Source organism: Aptenodytes forsteri, unplaced genomic scaffold (assembly GCF_000699145.1).
Source record: "Aptenodytes forsteri isolate BGI_AS27 unplaced genomic scaffold, ASM69914v1 Scaffold166, whole genome shotgun sequence".
NCBI lineage: Eukaryota > Metazoa > Chordata > Aves > Sphenisciformes > Spheniscidae > Aptenodytes > Aptenodytes forsteri.
Window position 1 is genome coordinate 6,413,240 of NW_008796110.1, and position 16,020 is coordinate 6,429,259.

At 43.9% G+C, this 16,020-nt stretch overlaps 1 protein-coding gene across 1 annotated transcript in view; it reads right to left on the bottom strand.

Annotated features, from left to right (window-relative positions):
• Positions 1-1,440: 1,440 nt before the first annotated feature.
• Positions 1,441-16,020, bottom strand: part of CFTR (cystic fibrosis transmembrane conductance regulator) — a 134,628-nt gene continuing 120,048 nt past the window's right edge. The window contains exons 24-28 of the mRNA XM_009286815.2: positions 14,653-14,808; positions 6,534-6,623; positions 3,249-3,421; positions 2,790-2,895; positions 1,441-1,647 (exon numbers count right to left, since the gene is read on the bottom strand). Coding sequence (XP_009285090.2) covers positions 1,441-1,647; positions 2,790-2,895; positions 3,249-3,421; positions 6,534-6,623; positions 14,653-14,808 — 732 coding nt within the window. The remainder of the gene's footprint in view (positions 1,648-2,789; positions 2,896-3,248; positions 3,422-6,533; positions 6,624-14,652; positions 14,809-16,020) is intronic.

Genomic DNA, 16,020 nt, shown 5'->3' on the forward strand with positions numbered 1-16,020 from the left:
TGCCGCCCGGCCCGGCCGCCGCCCGCGGGCGGGCCAAACCGCGGGCCGGGCGCGGGCCTTGGATTTCCTCCACCAGTTCTGTGATAAGTAACACGTATTGATTAAAACCGATGCCCCCGTTTTGATGAGCAGCAACGACTGAAGTGGAAGTAGCAGAATAGGCCTGCGGTGTCTGCACCGCGGGGTGTGTGTTGTAACGTGTCGTACAGGCGGTTTCTCTTTTGTTTTTCTTTTATTCAAAGAAAAAAAGTAACCCCAGGTGTCTGTATCACTAGAATACTTTAGTGCGCAAAGACAGCATCGGACAGTACCTGGCCTAACTCTGGGCCTGCCCTCGTTTTTAACGGCTCTATCATAATGTGACATCTAGTAGCAAAAAACCCCCCCAACAATCCAAATATAAAATTTTTGTACAAATATATTTTTCTTTATAGTACATAATCACTCTTAAAATACATCATTTCCTTAGTAAATGTTTGCAACAATATTAAAATAAATAAAACATCCTAGAGAAAGTTCAGTTTCATCATAAAACTGCAAACCAGAAGAGTATAAAAATTAATTTCGGTATTAAAGTCTACTTCAGAGAGGTTTCCTCTGTGGTTTTTGGGTTTTTTTAGGCCAGAGTAAAAAGCACGTAAAGGTGCCGGACCTATGCGGACTATTGGAGTTCCACTGCCAGGAGTCCTACCTTTCACTAGATACTGATGTCAGCCCGCGCTCATCCCGCTGCGAGCGTGCGCAGGGTCAGGCTGACAGTCTCCTAGCCTGTAAGAGGAAATACCAACTCTCCCTTAACCGTGGGGACGTGACAGATGTTGACTGGCTTGCCAGCCGGTATCCTCTCCTCCTTCATTCTCACCTATGCACGCGGAGCGGTGCGCTGTTATGAAATGGCATTTGGCCTTTTCTGCTAAGTTGAAATTACAGTTGCTGCATGAAAAAAAAGAGGAGGAAGTTTTCTGTGCACCTTGCTGATATTGTCCCTTAATTCGTTTGCAGGAAGTGAATCCAAAGAAGCTTTTTACATTCTGATTCTTCTATTTTCCACCCCGGTTTGATTATTTTTCTCACATTCTTCCTGCTGTCTGGACCTCTCACCCCAGCAAGAACATTTCTAAGAAAGAGTTTTCGGAAATGATTATGTCAGGCAAAGCAGGTTACTTCTGCTTGCCATCTCGTCTGTACCGAATTAGAGCAGCTTTTCAAAGGAAGTCTGGTTTTACCGTTACAAGTGGCAAAACTTCGAAGAACGTACTAACTTGCACACAATTAACTATGGAAGGGAAGTAATTCCCAAATGCACGTGCAGTCGCTGCAGCGAACACCTCCTGCAAGGTTCAATTTGTGCGTGGCTCCCGCAGGTTCAGAAGCGCCGGTCCTGTCATCGTGGGGCACTGCTGACGATTCTCTCCACAAAGAGGGTGCCCACGCCACGTCTCACAGCCTCGTCTCCTGCACTTCTTCCTCCGTCTCCTCTTGCAAGGCAGTGATTTTGGGTCTAGGTTTGCGTTTGCTGGAGTTTCTGTGGTGTACCGGGAGCAGCTTAAGGCGATCGGCATGGCTGATGGCTTGCCTGAAGGAGCTCTTTTCGTTCAGCAGCTTCTGAATGGATTCATACTGCCGCAATTTATTGTCCTCGATTACCTGAAGAGACATATCGCCCCGTTAGATGGGCAATGGTGGTGCTGACAGAATTCAGTTAACACAACTAATGGAGCAAGGAAGAGACATGAAGACATAACAGAGATCTTCTTCTAACAGGAAAAGCCCAGTTTACAGTTTGCAATTTCTATTTACAACCATAAAAACAGATACTGAAATTTTAACGTGGAAAAGGTGCCTATTGCTCAAGTTACAAAATGCCATTGGCCTTGCTGGTTTCTCCTTGCAACTTGATTTTTACCTCTGAGATTGGTTGTTGAAGTCTCCAGGTACCATGGCATTCCCCCGGCACTGCCAAATTGCCAGGTTAAGAAAGCGTTAACTGCAGAAAACAGAGTTATATCGCAAGCGGAGGGAGAAGGCTGCCAGCAAGGTGCCAGGCCTTCTTTGCTTTCTTCTCGCCAAACAAGGAAGCGCTGCCGGCCTGTGTTTGAAGGAGACAACAGGTTTGCCCTGTACGGCTGTGCCAGCCTCCCGTCAGGCAGCAGACGGGGAAAAACCAGGCTCCTGCGCTCACACTGCAGTGCCAGCACATCTCAGGTGAGGGCACAGGTCCGACAGGAAAGAGCTTTTAGCAGCTCTGTTGCTAAAATGCTGTTCAGACGGTGGGAAACCTGCTCCGGGCAGAGGCTGCGTGCCTTGATTAAATGAGAAAGCAATATTCAAGTGGCTTGATGAAAGAAATCAGTGATTCTGACCATCAGATGTTTCCTCAGGAAACCCCTCTGCCCCACGGAGCCTCCCATTGCTCAAGAGCAATGTTTCTGCATTAGCAATGGTAAAGCTCTGTGAGACGCTGGCATTTTTCTGGAGCTCCTGAGCCAATCGGCAATATAAGGCACCTGGATCAGCAGCTGGGTCACCTACACAACTGTCCTTCTGGTTGAAAGAAGGAATCCAGCTCTTCCATAATGTGACCCAGCTCATCTGAACACAGGTGTCTATGACAGCTCACGTGAAAGAGCAAACAGGAGCCTGCTGCTCTTCTGCAGGTGACTAGGTTGCTCAACTGCCCTGCATGGCCCCCATCAATCCAGCCCACTTCATCAATTCTGCCTGGTGTGTTTTGCACATTCATCAAATGTAATGAAACAACAGTACGTGAGACTACGAGAAATGCTCACCAAAAATCGCTGGCACTCCAGCATCGCCTCCAGCCTGTGTTCGGAGAGTATCACCGTGCAGTTGGCAAATGCATGCTTCAGAGTCTTCCTGATCACTTGGGAAGTTCTGAAAGGCAAACAAGCATCAGTGCTTAGACTGCAATGTACATGCCAGCATAGCTCACAACTTTATTGATGGTATGTAATAGTCTAGCTGCGTGTTGTAAAGCTCACGTGCATGGACACCAACACTCTGCAGCGTCTCAGTGTGCCGCATTTCTGCTGTGAAAGCGCCTGTCAGCCGTCAAGTTAAGGTTGTAACCAGGCTTCCCTGATCCCCCGTGCAGAATTACTAACACACATTACTGAAATCAGGTTTAGTAACGGACCGGACAAGTTACAGAAGGTCTCTTTCGGTGGTGCTGCCTCACTGATTTTCTTATTTCATATTAGAAGATAGAACAAATGATCAAAACGTACACAGGGTCCAGGTGAGCACTTGGTTCATCGAGCAGCAAGATTTTAGCTTTGCTGAGAACTGACCGGGCAAGGCACATCAGCTGTTTGTGGCCGTGACTGAGGACGCAGCCTCCATCCACAAGAACGAAATCAAGCTGGCCTGGAAATTGCTCAATTACAGACTTCAGCCCAACCTGCCGGAAAGAAAAAGGAGAGGAAAAATCAGTGAGGTACAGTTACTGCTGACTGTGGGTACGGCAATCAATGCCTTTAATTTCCTTGCCTTTCATTTCTGACAGCGAAGAGAAAATATAAATTGATAAAAAGGAGCATCTGTCCTATAAAGACTACAAGCTAGTAGCTTGATGATGTGAAAAGCACTGAAATATTTGACTCTTACAACACGCTAGGATTTATGTTGGGAAGCTGAGAGTTAATGGTTCATTTGTTTGTCACAAACAATGAGTTTTGGCATTTTGACCAAAACATTCTGAGTTAGCAGGCTAGAGAAAGCAATATATTTGAAACTTTTTATCCAGCAGTGATGTACGTCCTCGGAGATGTCAAGGAAAGTGATTTTTGAAAGGAAACCAGGCCTCTTTGGTTACTAGGAGGGTAAAAAGAAACGACCAAAATTCACATGCTACATTACAGCAACAGAGAAAATAACCCAGGTCACCACGGCCGTTGTCTCTATGGCTCTAAGAGCGTTTCCATCTGCTCCTTTTGCTGCCCCAAAGGTCTTGTGCACTTTGTCCATACTAACGGCGTCACGGGCTTCCCTCTAGCACTGCTGACAAAATGTTTAGAGGGGTGCCCGTGCCAAGTGAAGCTGCTTCACTTGGACCAGAAACCAGAATCCAGGCCAGGAGATGTCTTCTGACTGTTTCTTCCAGCGCTTCTTTTTGCTCTCGTTGGGAGATGCATTTCGTACACCTCAAAGCAAAGCTTTGCATCTTCCACAGGTCCAAACCGACTGTGCTCCTTGGCCTAACCAGCAGCGTTTACAAAGAAATTTTTGTAAAAGATGAGAACTAGGAAACATGTGTGAGTTGCATTGCTCCAAAAGACGTTATAAAAATGCGATGCAACCCGAGTGGTTTATGAAGAGCCCCCCTTGGATTTTTGAAATATTACTGATCTGCCATTCATTTTCATTCCAGGGCAAAAAAAATTGGAATTCCTCCTTTGTGTTTTCATTTTACATAGAAACCATATTAAACTGGGGTGTGTGGGTACGTCTGTTGAGTTTCTGAAGAGTTCATGGTTCTATTTATAAGCAAAATTAAGGCCACTGATTTGTTCCTCACTCCTCTTTTGAACACACATTGTGTCCTTTAATGAAATTTTGCACCTAATGGCTGCAAAAGGTGCTTTCTTCCTAAAACTGCACAAGGTCTCTCTGTGTACCTGTAGGGTCCAGACAGCTGACTGCAAGAGTAAAACCTGGCCTCAAAAGTTGACGCAAGTCTGACAGATTCAGGTGCTGAAATGTGGGGGCAATAAAAAGTGAAGCACCTGACATCTGTTCAGACAACACTTTGCTCTCTGCAGCTGATTGCGAGGAGCATAAAAAGCTGATGCTGATCTCAGCAGGATCCCCTAAATCCTCAGCAGCCAACGCGGGTCAGGGATAAGCTGACAGTTAACTTTCTTTCTGTGCCATGCTCCCGAAGTTACACTGACTCACTGTCGCTAACAAGCCAGATTTCAAGAGCATGAACTTTGTAAACAATCCAATCACCCCTACTAAAAAGTATTACAGCTCTTTTTCTTTTCTATTTGCTTTGCTCTCTCACCTGTGCAATGAAAAACTCTGTATCACATACGGATTTGCCAAACTCCTTAATGATAAACACTTCAAAATATTTTTTTTTCACACCCTTGTAAATGAGGTTTAGCTCTTTAAAATCCCAGGCTCGATTCACACGTGCAGTGAAAACAATCCTCAAAAGCAGAAGCAGAGCTTGTCTTTTTCAAGAAAGGGGATGTTAATCCACACTCCATTTTTTCCCCAGCCTCAGAGAAGCAGAGAAGCACAGCACTGAGCACCCTGTTGCCTCTGCTAGGACTGACTGAAAAGCTCCTGTCACATCATTTAACCAAAAATGTCACGATGTTTTCATTGCACAGTAAATTACTCATAGGAAGTGTCTACTTTCCTCTTTTCCAAACATAGGGAAGAAATTAGATAAACCCAAAAGAGAGAGAGCAGAGACAGAGTAAACCTTCTGGATGGGAAAGGAGGAAGCTTTCGGGTTAAGTTCCACACTTGTAAGCATTTACTGATACTTGAGACTTGCTATGAACAAGGAAAATGGCACCAATTCATTACTGAGTCTGTATTAATTAGGTCATCCCTACCGTGGAAAGAGAAATCTGCTTTCTGGGCTGCAGCTCTTTCCCTCCCGTAACTCTCATCTGCCTTTTCTCCAGGCGTTACGTACACCTGTGCGACCTATTGAGCACTGTCAGAGCCAATAGGTGGCATCTGACAACCGTAATGCAGGGGGTTCAGCTCAATGTGGAAACAGAACTGTAAAAATCTGGCCCCTAATCTTGAAAAAAATAAATGTTGCTAAAACCTCAACATAAAATTAGAAGAAAACCTTCAGGTTCATAAAATCTAATATTCCATGATTCTTATTTTCCATGGAAGAGGCTGCTGCCCGTGACACAAGCAGAACGTAAGCCTGAATGCGGTGTCAGAGTGCTCCTTCTCAGCTGGCTTTACATTGGCCTGAGAATCGCAATACCTGGAAAATACTTTGAGGAAAGACTTTTCTAAGCTGACTATAAATATTTCCTATTGCAGTAACACCAGCCTTATTTCTAGGAGAGGCCACAGACATTTTTCTTTTTTTTTTCCTGGCCTCCAAAATGTTTCATAGTAATTTTTACATATTTTGGTAGAAAAATGCCTTGCAGAGATTTCATATATTTGCCAAAGCATTACAATGAGAAAAGATGACAGGACATTTTGCTATATCAGCTTCCTCCACTTTTTTTTCTCTCAGGGTCACCCAGCAGAGCCAAACATAAAACCTCACCTACGCCAAATCACTGCATGAGGAACCCAGACCGTGCCGTATGGAAGTTTATCTTTTTTCTTTTTAATCTCTGATAAAGGTGCCTTTTTTTTAGGTAATAAGGAAACGTGGTTTATAGCATAGCATTATCTTTCCTCAGCACTTTTTTCCTAAGAAGACTCTCTATAAATGTAACATATGACAATCATTTGGCCTACGCTGCACTCTGCTGTAACCGCTTCACCAGAGGAATACAAGTAACACTGAACAGTTTTACCTCTTCTGCAACTTTCCATATTTCTTCATCATTCCACTGCCCGTAAGGATCCAAATTCATCCGAAAAGTTCCAGAAAATATGAACACTTTCTACGAGAAAAAAGATATACAGACACAGGTAGATAGATACCCTGAAACATTGTGTAAAGCATTGTAAATTGTAAAGCATACAGAGAAAGAACAACCTGCCGCCATTACCAGACAGAGCTTATTGCAGGTTATTAAAAATTTTGGAAAACTTTGTTCCAAAAAAAGTGATTTTAAAAATCCTTATGTTCGGTTTTTGGTAACTTTCTTAATAAAAACTTAACCAAACTTGTCTGAAAAACAGTAAAAATCACATTTCAGCAGTTGTCAGGCTAAAAGATTCCCTGTATTTCCATTTTGGAATAAGCCTTTTAAAAACTATTTTTGATTCTTTGTTACGTGAAACATATTCAAACAAAAAAAAGATCACTGACCCAAGGCGTGTGTTCCCACAGTTTTGTTTTGAGACAAAAAAACCTCTTGGATATTTGTCAGTATTCAGGGACAGTGTCCTAAGTTGGTTTTCATCAATGAATTTTTCTAATCAATTGTAGCCAAATATGTATTAGCATCATTCTGTTACTTGACATCTCACCATGTCCCAGCCCTACCTCAAAAGAGCGTTTTTTTCTCTCTCTCTCACTGTCACGTCACTGAGATGTGACGCAGCACAACCTGATTCACGACTGTAGCAGCAACAACCCGCTCTCGTACGAGGCTTCCCTGACTGATGCTACGGCCCGTGCTCTCTCCCTGCTCTGTCCTGCACCTCCCTTCCGTCACACGAGATGAAGAGGATGCACATTTCCCGGCACTGACAGCACATCCTTCTTGCACTGAAGTTTACTACTCCGTTCTGCTTTTCTCATCAGTTTAGGCAAGCAGATTTAAGCGAACATCCCTTAGATACAGGTTTTGTAGCTCGAAAAGCAATGACTCAGACAAAATTAAATATTTGTTTAATCTCTTTTTACATGGGGTGGGTGTGTCAGATTCTGGTGGAAATGAGGTTCTTCAAGGGACACTGAGGTTGCACAACATTTCTTATGAGATAAAACCAAGCTGTTGCTTTCTATGCTGCGAGGTACACCTGCTGCTTGTAGCAGGGAGAACTTGCTCTCAAAGAATCGAAGAAGTGCCTTGTTGAGAAATATTACCATTTGCTTGCTCTTTTCTTGTACATACGGAACAAATACCAAGAGGGAAGATTTGAGACAATTATTTTCTTCTCTTTTGTCTTCCTAAAGAAAATATTTATTTAGAGAAAACCGTGTTGAAATGCCAGTGATTCACAGCCACATAATTTTTGGAGTCTTGGTAGTCAAACGCTACCAAAAGCAGTGAAGGGCTAGCTGTACCAGCAGAAAATGGCTGAGAGAATACGCTTAGCAAGTACTTTCCCAGAGTTTGGTCAGTCTACCACAATTTCCATCTGACCTAACCTGGGAAATTGGCATTCTTTCATCAGATTTCAAAGTGATTTATACACACATTTACATGAATCATTTAATTATGGTTAATTAAAAGTTTAAACGTGGCAGAGGAAAATAAATTACATTAATTAATTTGCTTAATTATGTAACCCGTTGCCAATAACTTATTTGGTGTAAGAGAGAAGGAAGTACCTGACTCAAGAGACCAGAGGAGAAAAGCAGCTGCACCGTGGTGCCCTGCAGTCAGTGGGGTGGATTTAAGTGCAATGATACCTTCACCGCGCTGCCAGCAACACACCGACCGAGCTGCGGCGGCGGCGGCAACGCCCACAGCCAAAAGTCATTGAAGCACTTTTGGTAGAGACCAGGGGAAAGCGTAGACTCTTTCCTTTATAATCATGATTGTTAATAACAATGAATGCTTTGGTGAAGTGCAGCGCAGCCCTTTTCCCATGCCCTGCACTGGTTAGGTGGCGTGAGCGGGGCGACGTATTTGCAGCAGGATTAGATTCCTCTGAGTAGTGGGTGCGGTGCAAATAATAACGCTGTGGAAAGTGTCAGACATGGGTTTGTTCACACTTTGAGCGCCATACATTTAACTAATGGAATAGGTATTTTCATTTCTCAGTGGTAAATAATAGTTAACTGAACAAACCAGTTTTAAAGAAGATAGGGCTGAATAACATTCCTGCTGAAGTGCAGCAGGCAGAGAAATAAAGAGAACTACTTTCTTCAGAAACTGCTGTTATTCCTAATAACTGTGCTTTCAAGAAGCAGGGCACTAAAAGCAAGCTATTCCCAAAAGTACTTTTTTTTTTCCACAAGGTAAATATTTCATTGTCCTGAATTCTGGTACTTCTCTCTCCTTTTCAACACCTCCTTCCTCCCAGCTCATTAGAAACCACATAGGGTTCACTTGAGTAAATATGAGTCACATGAGCAGTTTAGAGTCCACTTGAAAAAAAGAAGCAGAAAAAAAACCCAAAAAAATTCTTAAAAGCTAGAAGTCTAAAGTGAAAAACACCAAAAGTGAATCCCATGGACTTAAGTGTTTTTTATAAATATGGAAGAAGTAGAAATAAGGAGAGCGTTGGAAGGGGAATGAAAGGCTGGGGAGACTGGCAGCAAATCTGGAACCGTTTCCTTCTCGGTCACTTGTTCAAATTACCCAGGGTGATAATGGGTGTGATCATACAACAAACAGTTTCTCAGACCTGACATCCACCCAGAAGCAAAACACTCAGGAATATAAATATGGTCATATTTATGTTCTGACCACCCCAAATATTGTAAATCAATCCTTCTGAAGGGCATTAATCCCCCTCAGCAGCTAGAGCCTCTGCGTATAGGTTACGGTGTGGGATACACCCAGCTTGTGGCGATAAGCTTCCCAAGTGATTTAAGTGTTATGTGGAGAACCAAGACCCTGGAGTACCTAAGCAAACGCCTACAGAAGAGTAAAGGATCAGTTGACAAGAGGCTGCTAAGGAGTGAGAGTATCCTGGCTTTGAGAAGCTGCTGTTGCAACGAAAGACAACCCATGTGCAGGTCCTCAGTGAGACCCGTGGACCCTTGCTCTCGTACACCCCAGGGCTGGAGAACAAATGCAACATCAGCTGGAACCAGACACCAGCTCCCCGCACAGAGAAGTTAGAATAACAACAATATGACCTCCATGTAGCCTCCTCCGCTTCGTATATATTATGGCAACAATATCAACATGAAAGAAAATCAAATTGCTATGTGAATGCTTTAGTATTAGGTGCAGAGTTAGAGGCTTTGTTTTCCTAAGTGTCCTTTAGGGACTTTATATTTTATACAGACAAGAATAAGAGCATGGGAGCAACGAAGACCTTCTGCAAGTTTTTTGGGACCAGTTCTGTAACGTTCTCCCCTGAAGATGCTAAAACTTCTGCCTCCCATAGAGCTTACTCATAAACACAAGTGCTGTGCTCCTGGCAACACTGAACCCATGATGCAGAAAACAACTTATATAGTGCCTGAAATGAGCATGTGGGGTTGTTAATTAATGTCCCCGGGTGCTCTGTGCATGGGTCTGGTGCAGCAGATGCTCCCCAGTGATGCTGACTTGTCTCGATGACCTGCAGGAACCCAGGCTCTGCGGGACCCTCTGTGGGACCACCTCTGGGGAGCGGCACTGCTCAGCAGGCTGCACCGTGCAGGAGTGCCCTGGCACGCTGCAAAACAGCCACCCCCGCGACCTCCAAAAGTGAACAGCCCTGAAGGGTATGAGAAGCAATGAAACAGTACTGGAGAGAGGCAGGCAGAGAGACAGACAGATATCATGAACAAAGTGAGATAGCTACTGAAAAATTTGAACTACAAAGATAAAAGTTGTGAAATTTCACTTCTTAAGTAAAACAAAGGAGCAAAAGTGATTTATTTTTTTTGTCAGCTAGCAGTCCCACAAACTGTAGTAATCTTGTTCTCCATGCTAAGCTTGCTTTAACTCTATATGGAGTATTTACACATAGAAAACAGTGTGAGATCCACCAGGATGCAGTGGAATAACATTCAAGAAGACACCAGAAGTCATCCCCTTCCTTTGAGCTAGCAGCACCTTACGGGTCTCAGGTTTCTCCTCATTTATTTTAATGCAAAATTGGCTGCAGGTCCCCTGTTCTCCATTCAAAGCCAAATTTCTGAAGGCATTTTCTCAATTTGACTCCATTAAATGCTTCAGGATGCAACCTGCATGAGGACCTGTACGCAGAAGAGCTTCAGTGTGTTGAAACCAGATGCAGCTGGATGTCCTCACCCTGGAAATGTGGTGGGGAAACTCGCGCAGAAGAAGCATCAGAAAGGACTGCCCAGAAAGAAGGGATGATGGGCTGTGATTCTACTTCAAACAGCCTGTTATGGCTGGAGTAATTGCTTTGCATGAGAATGAAAAACATCCTGTAGGAGCAGCACTGTGGTCAGGCTGTGTTTCAGCAGCGCCAGCGTGTGAGGAGCTACAGGAAGGAACTTCCTTGTGGGTGCTCCAGGAACCGTGTTTTATATGATTTACCCCTTACTGCCACTGCAATGCGCTGACAGCTGGATTTGAGATACTGAAAGAAACAGGTTTTGCCTTTGCTCCGGTTCAGCGTGATCCCTGACCACCCTGCAGGCTGTTCCAGCATCGCCTGCATGGAGCAGACGGCAGTGTGTTAGGACGCTGTGTGTGCTATGCAGACACGCATCAATGAGGTTCCCACAGAGGAAAAGCACTTCTTCTAAACTGGGACATTTACGGATAAGGAAGAGAAGGAGAGTGTTGGAAAGTTTTCACGAGGAAGCATGCCTCAGGTAGAGCTCCGTTCTCCTTTTGTTAGCGAAGCCTCTCCTGGAGACGGCGAATATCCATGTGTTGCTGTAGGCCAGCCTCCCGGGAAAGGAAAGGCAACTTTTTTTTCCCCCCATTCTGAAGCCGTAGGTGAACAGCGAAGAACAAAAGGCTCCCTTTGTTCTGCCGGGAAAGGCAGGGTGGCATATGCAATTTCTCTTCCCTGCTGGGAAAGTGCTGGTGAAAACTTCATTTCGTTCTGAATGTGGGAACTTTTGAGGCGTAATGTGCAGTTCTTTGACAAGGCTTTGGGACAGGAGCTGCAGCTGAAGCATGCAAAAAGGCTGGCAACTCACGTGACCTTCCAGAGAATGGAGGGCTGGGATTTTTTGGCATTGATCCATGTATCAGGGACTTCCAAACTGAACTAAATAGGTAATTTTAACAATGAACTAACAATGCACCTCACTAGCAGAAGGGCAAGTTACACTGCTCATGTAACAAATGTCTCTCACATTTTGCTGTTGGCTGCAGAATGATGTTTTCTATACCATTAGTGACTCTATAGTGAGTACTCAGCTATGAGAGTTCTTAATCATATTTTTCACTGGGACAAGGAGGCTACTTGTTACCAAGCATTCAGTTTTCTCCTCAGTCCATGCGTTCCCAGGGACAGCTGGAGATGGAAAGCAGAAACCACATCCCAAAGGAAATGGCAACCACATCCCAAAGGAAGAAAGGGCTGAGAGCAAAAGGATGACTATGGGAGAGATAGGGAAGGCTCTTCCAATACAGAAAATTATACTTGGCTGTATAGCTATATCAGGAAAATTTCCCAATGGAGACATAGCTTATACTAGTAAAAGCATCCTTCATCCTATACAGCCATCCTTTGGAGGACAGCTGTATAGCATACCTGTCCTCCAAACTAAATAGATGCAGCTGCATTTGCAGTTCACTGCACAGCTGCCTCGATCTGAAGGGGTGACATTTTTCATGCTTGCAACCAACAACCATGCTGCAGAACTGAACCAGCAATAATAAAGAAATAAAAGTCTACGGGAATAGATAGACGTGAAAACGTTGAAGAGAGGACAGAAAGGGTGATGACAGCTATCAAAGGGCAGCTTGCCGAGCAAGCCTCAGCTCAGCAGGCAGCGTGTGACCAACCAGGCTGTCAGTAGAGCTCAGGCAAGAAACAAATCCAACCAGTGGACTCACCACCGCTCTCCTGGTTCTGTTTTGTTGGGGGTGTAACTTGGCAGTGAAGAAAGGGTCTGTTCTGGCAAGGTCAAAGTGCTAAAAAATTGCTTCCTTTGAGGAAATTTCAAAGCATGATTGTGGAAATGCACAGAGAGGAAAGAGTTGTGCCTTCTTTGCATGCCTACTTTAAATAAATGCCACTCAGGCTACTCTGGGATAACATTTTTGAAAGGGAAGCTATCACAACTCAAAACTGAACAAATTAAATTTTGAGACCCTCTTGTGTTTGCAAAATCAAAACCATTGTGTTTCCAGCATGAGCATTTCAGCATCTTTTAACAGCTACCAGAGCCAAGACACTGCCATCAGGAACAGCTCGGTCAGAGTTAAATCCCACCTCCATGACATTGAAATAGATCAGGACTGACTATAGCGACTGAGTGACAGTCGTATTAGTGACTTCACTACAATTAGTTTGGTTTCTTGTGTTGTGGTAGAAAGCAGAATTTAGCCTACGTACCCAGCGGAGGGTGAAAGTGAGGACAGAACTCTGCTATGTTGGTTATGGAAAAGAAAACCACTATTTTTAAAATGTAAACCTGACAGCATATTTTTCAGTTAAATCGGCTGGCTGTTCCAGAGTCTCTCCAACTATTTTAAAGTATCTCATGTAGTCGGTGCACAACAGCATTATACCACATATATGTTCACTGCAGCTCACCAGCTTTCTAAGACAGTAACCACTTTTCTAAGACAGTAGACTATCTGGGAACAAACCAATATGCACAGAAAGCAGCTGTCAACTCCTTTACGGTGGGGATGGGATGAGGGGAATAGCACATTAAGGGTTTGACAACTGACAGTCAAAAGGAGATCCTTGGTCACCCTGGCTGGTCCACTCCTTGACACCCAAGGAGTGGGCCAACCAGGGTGACCAAGGATCAAACCATACTTATCAGTCTCTGGGGCTAGTAGCCACCCCTCAAGTATGGATAAAGGCGGGACAGACTGATCTGCAACTGGTGTCCCTCTGCCTCCCGATACCACAAGTGACTCATTGGTAAGATTGTGGTCAACCGTTACTTGACTTATTCTGCCACACTCACAAGATTTCCAAAGGAATGAATTGTTATGAAAAAGACTGTGTATGTTTAGTAGCTGAAGAGCTATCCAGTGTATAGCTTTCAAAGAAGAGAAGGCCAATACATGCTACTCCTGTGTCAGTGTTGTTGGAAAGAACTGACAGCTTTCAACAACAAAAAACCAAAACATGGCATTAAAATTATGCAGTTCATTCCACCAGTTTTCATTCCTACCTTTACAGTGAGCGATCACTTTTTAGCGTTACTGCATGCAGCCAATAATGTTCATTTTTGAGACAGATAAACCAGAGCTGTAACTAACGTAGGACACTGATCCAGTGGCGAGGACATTGGCAAGGGACTCAGAAGCCCTAGGTTTAATTGTTTGCTCCTCCTTAGACTAATTTTCTTGTTCCAGTTATTTGAGAGTATTAGGGTGCCTAAACCCATGTGAGGAGCTGCTTCCTTTTTCATCTCTGAAATGGTATTACTTCCCATATGCCAGGACTGCTGCAAGCATAAATAACATGTGCACCCATATACATGCACCATGACACGGTAGTGAGAGGTGACAGCTAAAAAAATGATGAGTCCAAGCTGGGGATCAGCTAGTGATCTAGTAAAATATGAGAAAAGTACTAATTCTGCTACCGGCCTGTCAGGGAAAATGGGCAATGTATAGTATCTATATGATAACCATAATATCTGATGTAGGCCTTTAGAAAGCAGTAGCTGAGAACACCACTGATTGTATTTTTTTCTTCAGGTGGCGCTATCTTATTTTGAATCAACATGCAAACTGTTTCAGAGGTGCAGGGACAAGCAGGCTACGAACACTTCTGTTTGAGTGTGCTGTACCTTCCCATTTCTAGAAGAGTTCTTGTGTGAGTGGCAAACAAACCCTCAAAAAGTAGTTTGCTGCGAATCATTGCATCCATCCATCCATCCCACTCCCCTTTTCACAAAATCTTCGTGTTTTGTTTCTGTTTCTCAGCGTAAAGCAACTAACAGCTTGAAGGTAACTGCGCATATGGATATAGAACCAATGAAAATAAAGGCACACAAATATACAATAATCTCATTACCTGAGGAATCACTCCAAATGCCTTTCTCCATTGCTGCACGCTGACTGTGCTCCAGGAGACTCCATCAATCTGGATATCCCCTTCTGTATTCAGCAGTCTTAAAAATGCAAAAAGTAAAGTGCTTTTTCCTGAACCAGTTCTTCCTAAAAGGCCCACCTGCAATGCAAATCATAAAAGCAAACACTTAATCCTGCTCACATATTAACCACAGACCAAGGCAGAAACACTTAGAGATCTCAGCAGTGGAGAACAATCCAAATGGATCTGAATGGGATTGTAAATGTCGCTCATTTGGGAATGATAAAAGCCTACAGCAAGGGCTGAACAAACCACTGGGCCAGACTCTTCTTTGTTTTGTTAGAATTAACTAAGATGAAAAATCTGTTAGTTTACTCTTAGCTGAAGAACAGAAATCTGCTTATACATTATCTTGTACTGACTAGTCCAGCTCTTTGTGCCTTTCCCCTTTCTTTTGCTCTAAAGCCCTCTTCAGCAAAACCCCATCCAGCAGACAAAAACCAAGTAGGGAGTCCACTTGAATCACACCACTAAGCTACTCATTTCCATATAATTGAAAATAGAGGGCCTAACTCTGATCAGATCATGAATTTGTATTGAATTTGGGCCTGAGGCAGTGGTCACAGCACACACCATGCCGTTGCCCACCCCCAAGCAGCAATGCAAGTCCTCAACCTGCCCAGCTGGTGCTGCCTTTCCTTGCCTCTTAGGTGGGAAGAAACATAATACACGGGGTTTTTTTTAAATGTTGTGTTTCCCTTGTGGGATTGCACCAACCTATTGCTGGAATGAGCAGTATCTGCAGTAACCACCAGCAAATGCTGAGATACTGCCTTTTCCAACAGCTGGGTTTTACACAGCTAATGATGCCCTGTCTGAGTGTGGGCTGCTTTTGTAGGGTGACAATATACATGTAAAGGTGAAGAAGGGGATTCTTCCTGCTGCCTGGCATCCTTCCCGTAACAGTGCCTCAGGCCTCTGAATCAGATGAGCAGTCTGCGCTGTGTTGCACTGACCCAGTCTGTTGACTGGGCAGATTTGTAATTGAATCTACAAAAAGGGCGTGAGGGAAGACCCAGGGAACTACAGACCTGTTAGTCTAAACTCAGTTCCTGGAAAAATTATGGAGAAGATCATACTGTGTACTATTGAAAGACATTTAAAGAATAATGCAATCATCAGGCACAGTCAACATGGGTTCACAAAGGGAAAGTCCTGTTTAACTAATTTGATATCCTTCTGTGGTAAGGTCACCCGCCTAGTGGATGAAGGGAAGGCGGTGGATGCAGTTTTTCTGCATTTTAGTAAGGCTTTTGATACTGTCCCTCACAGCATCCTTCTGGACAAGTT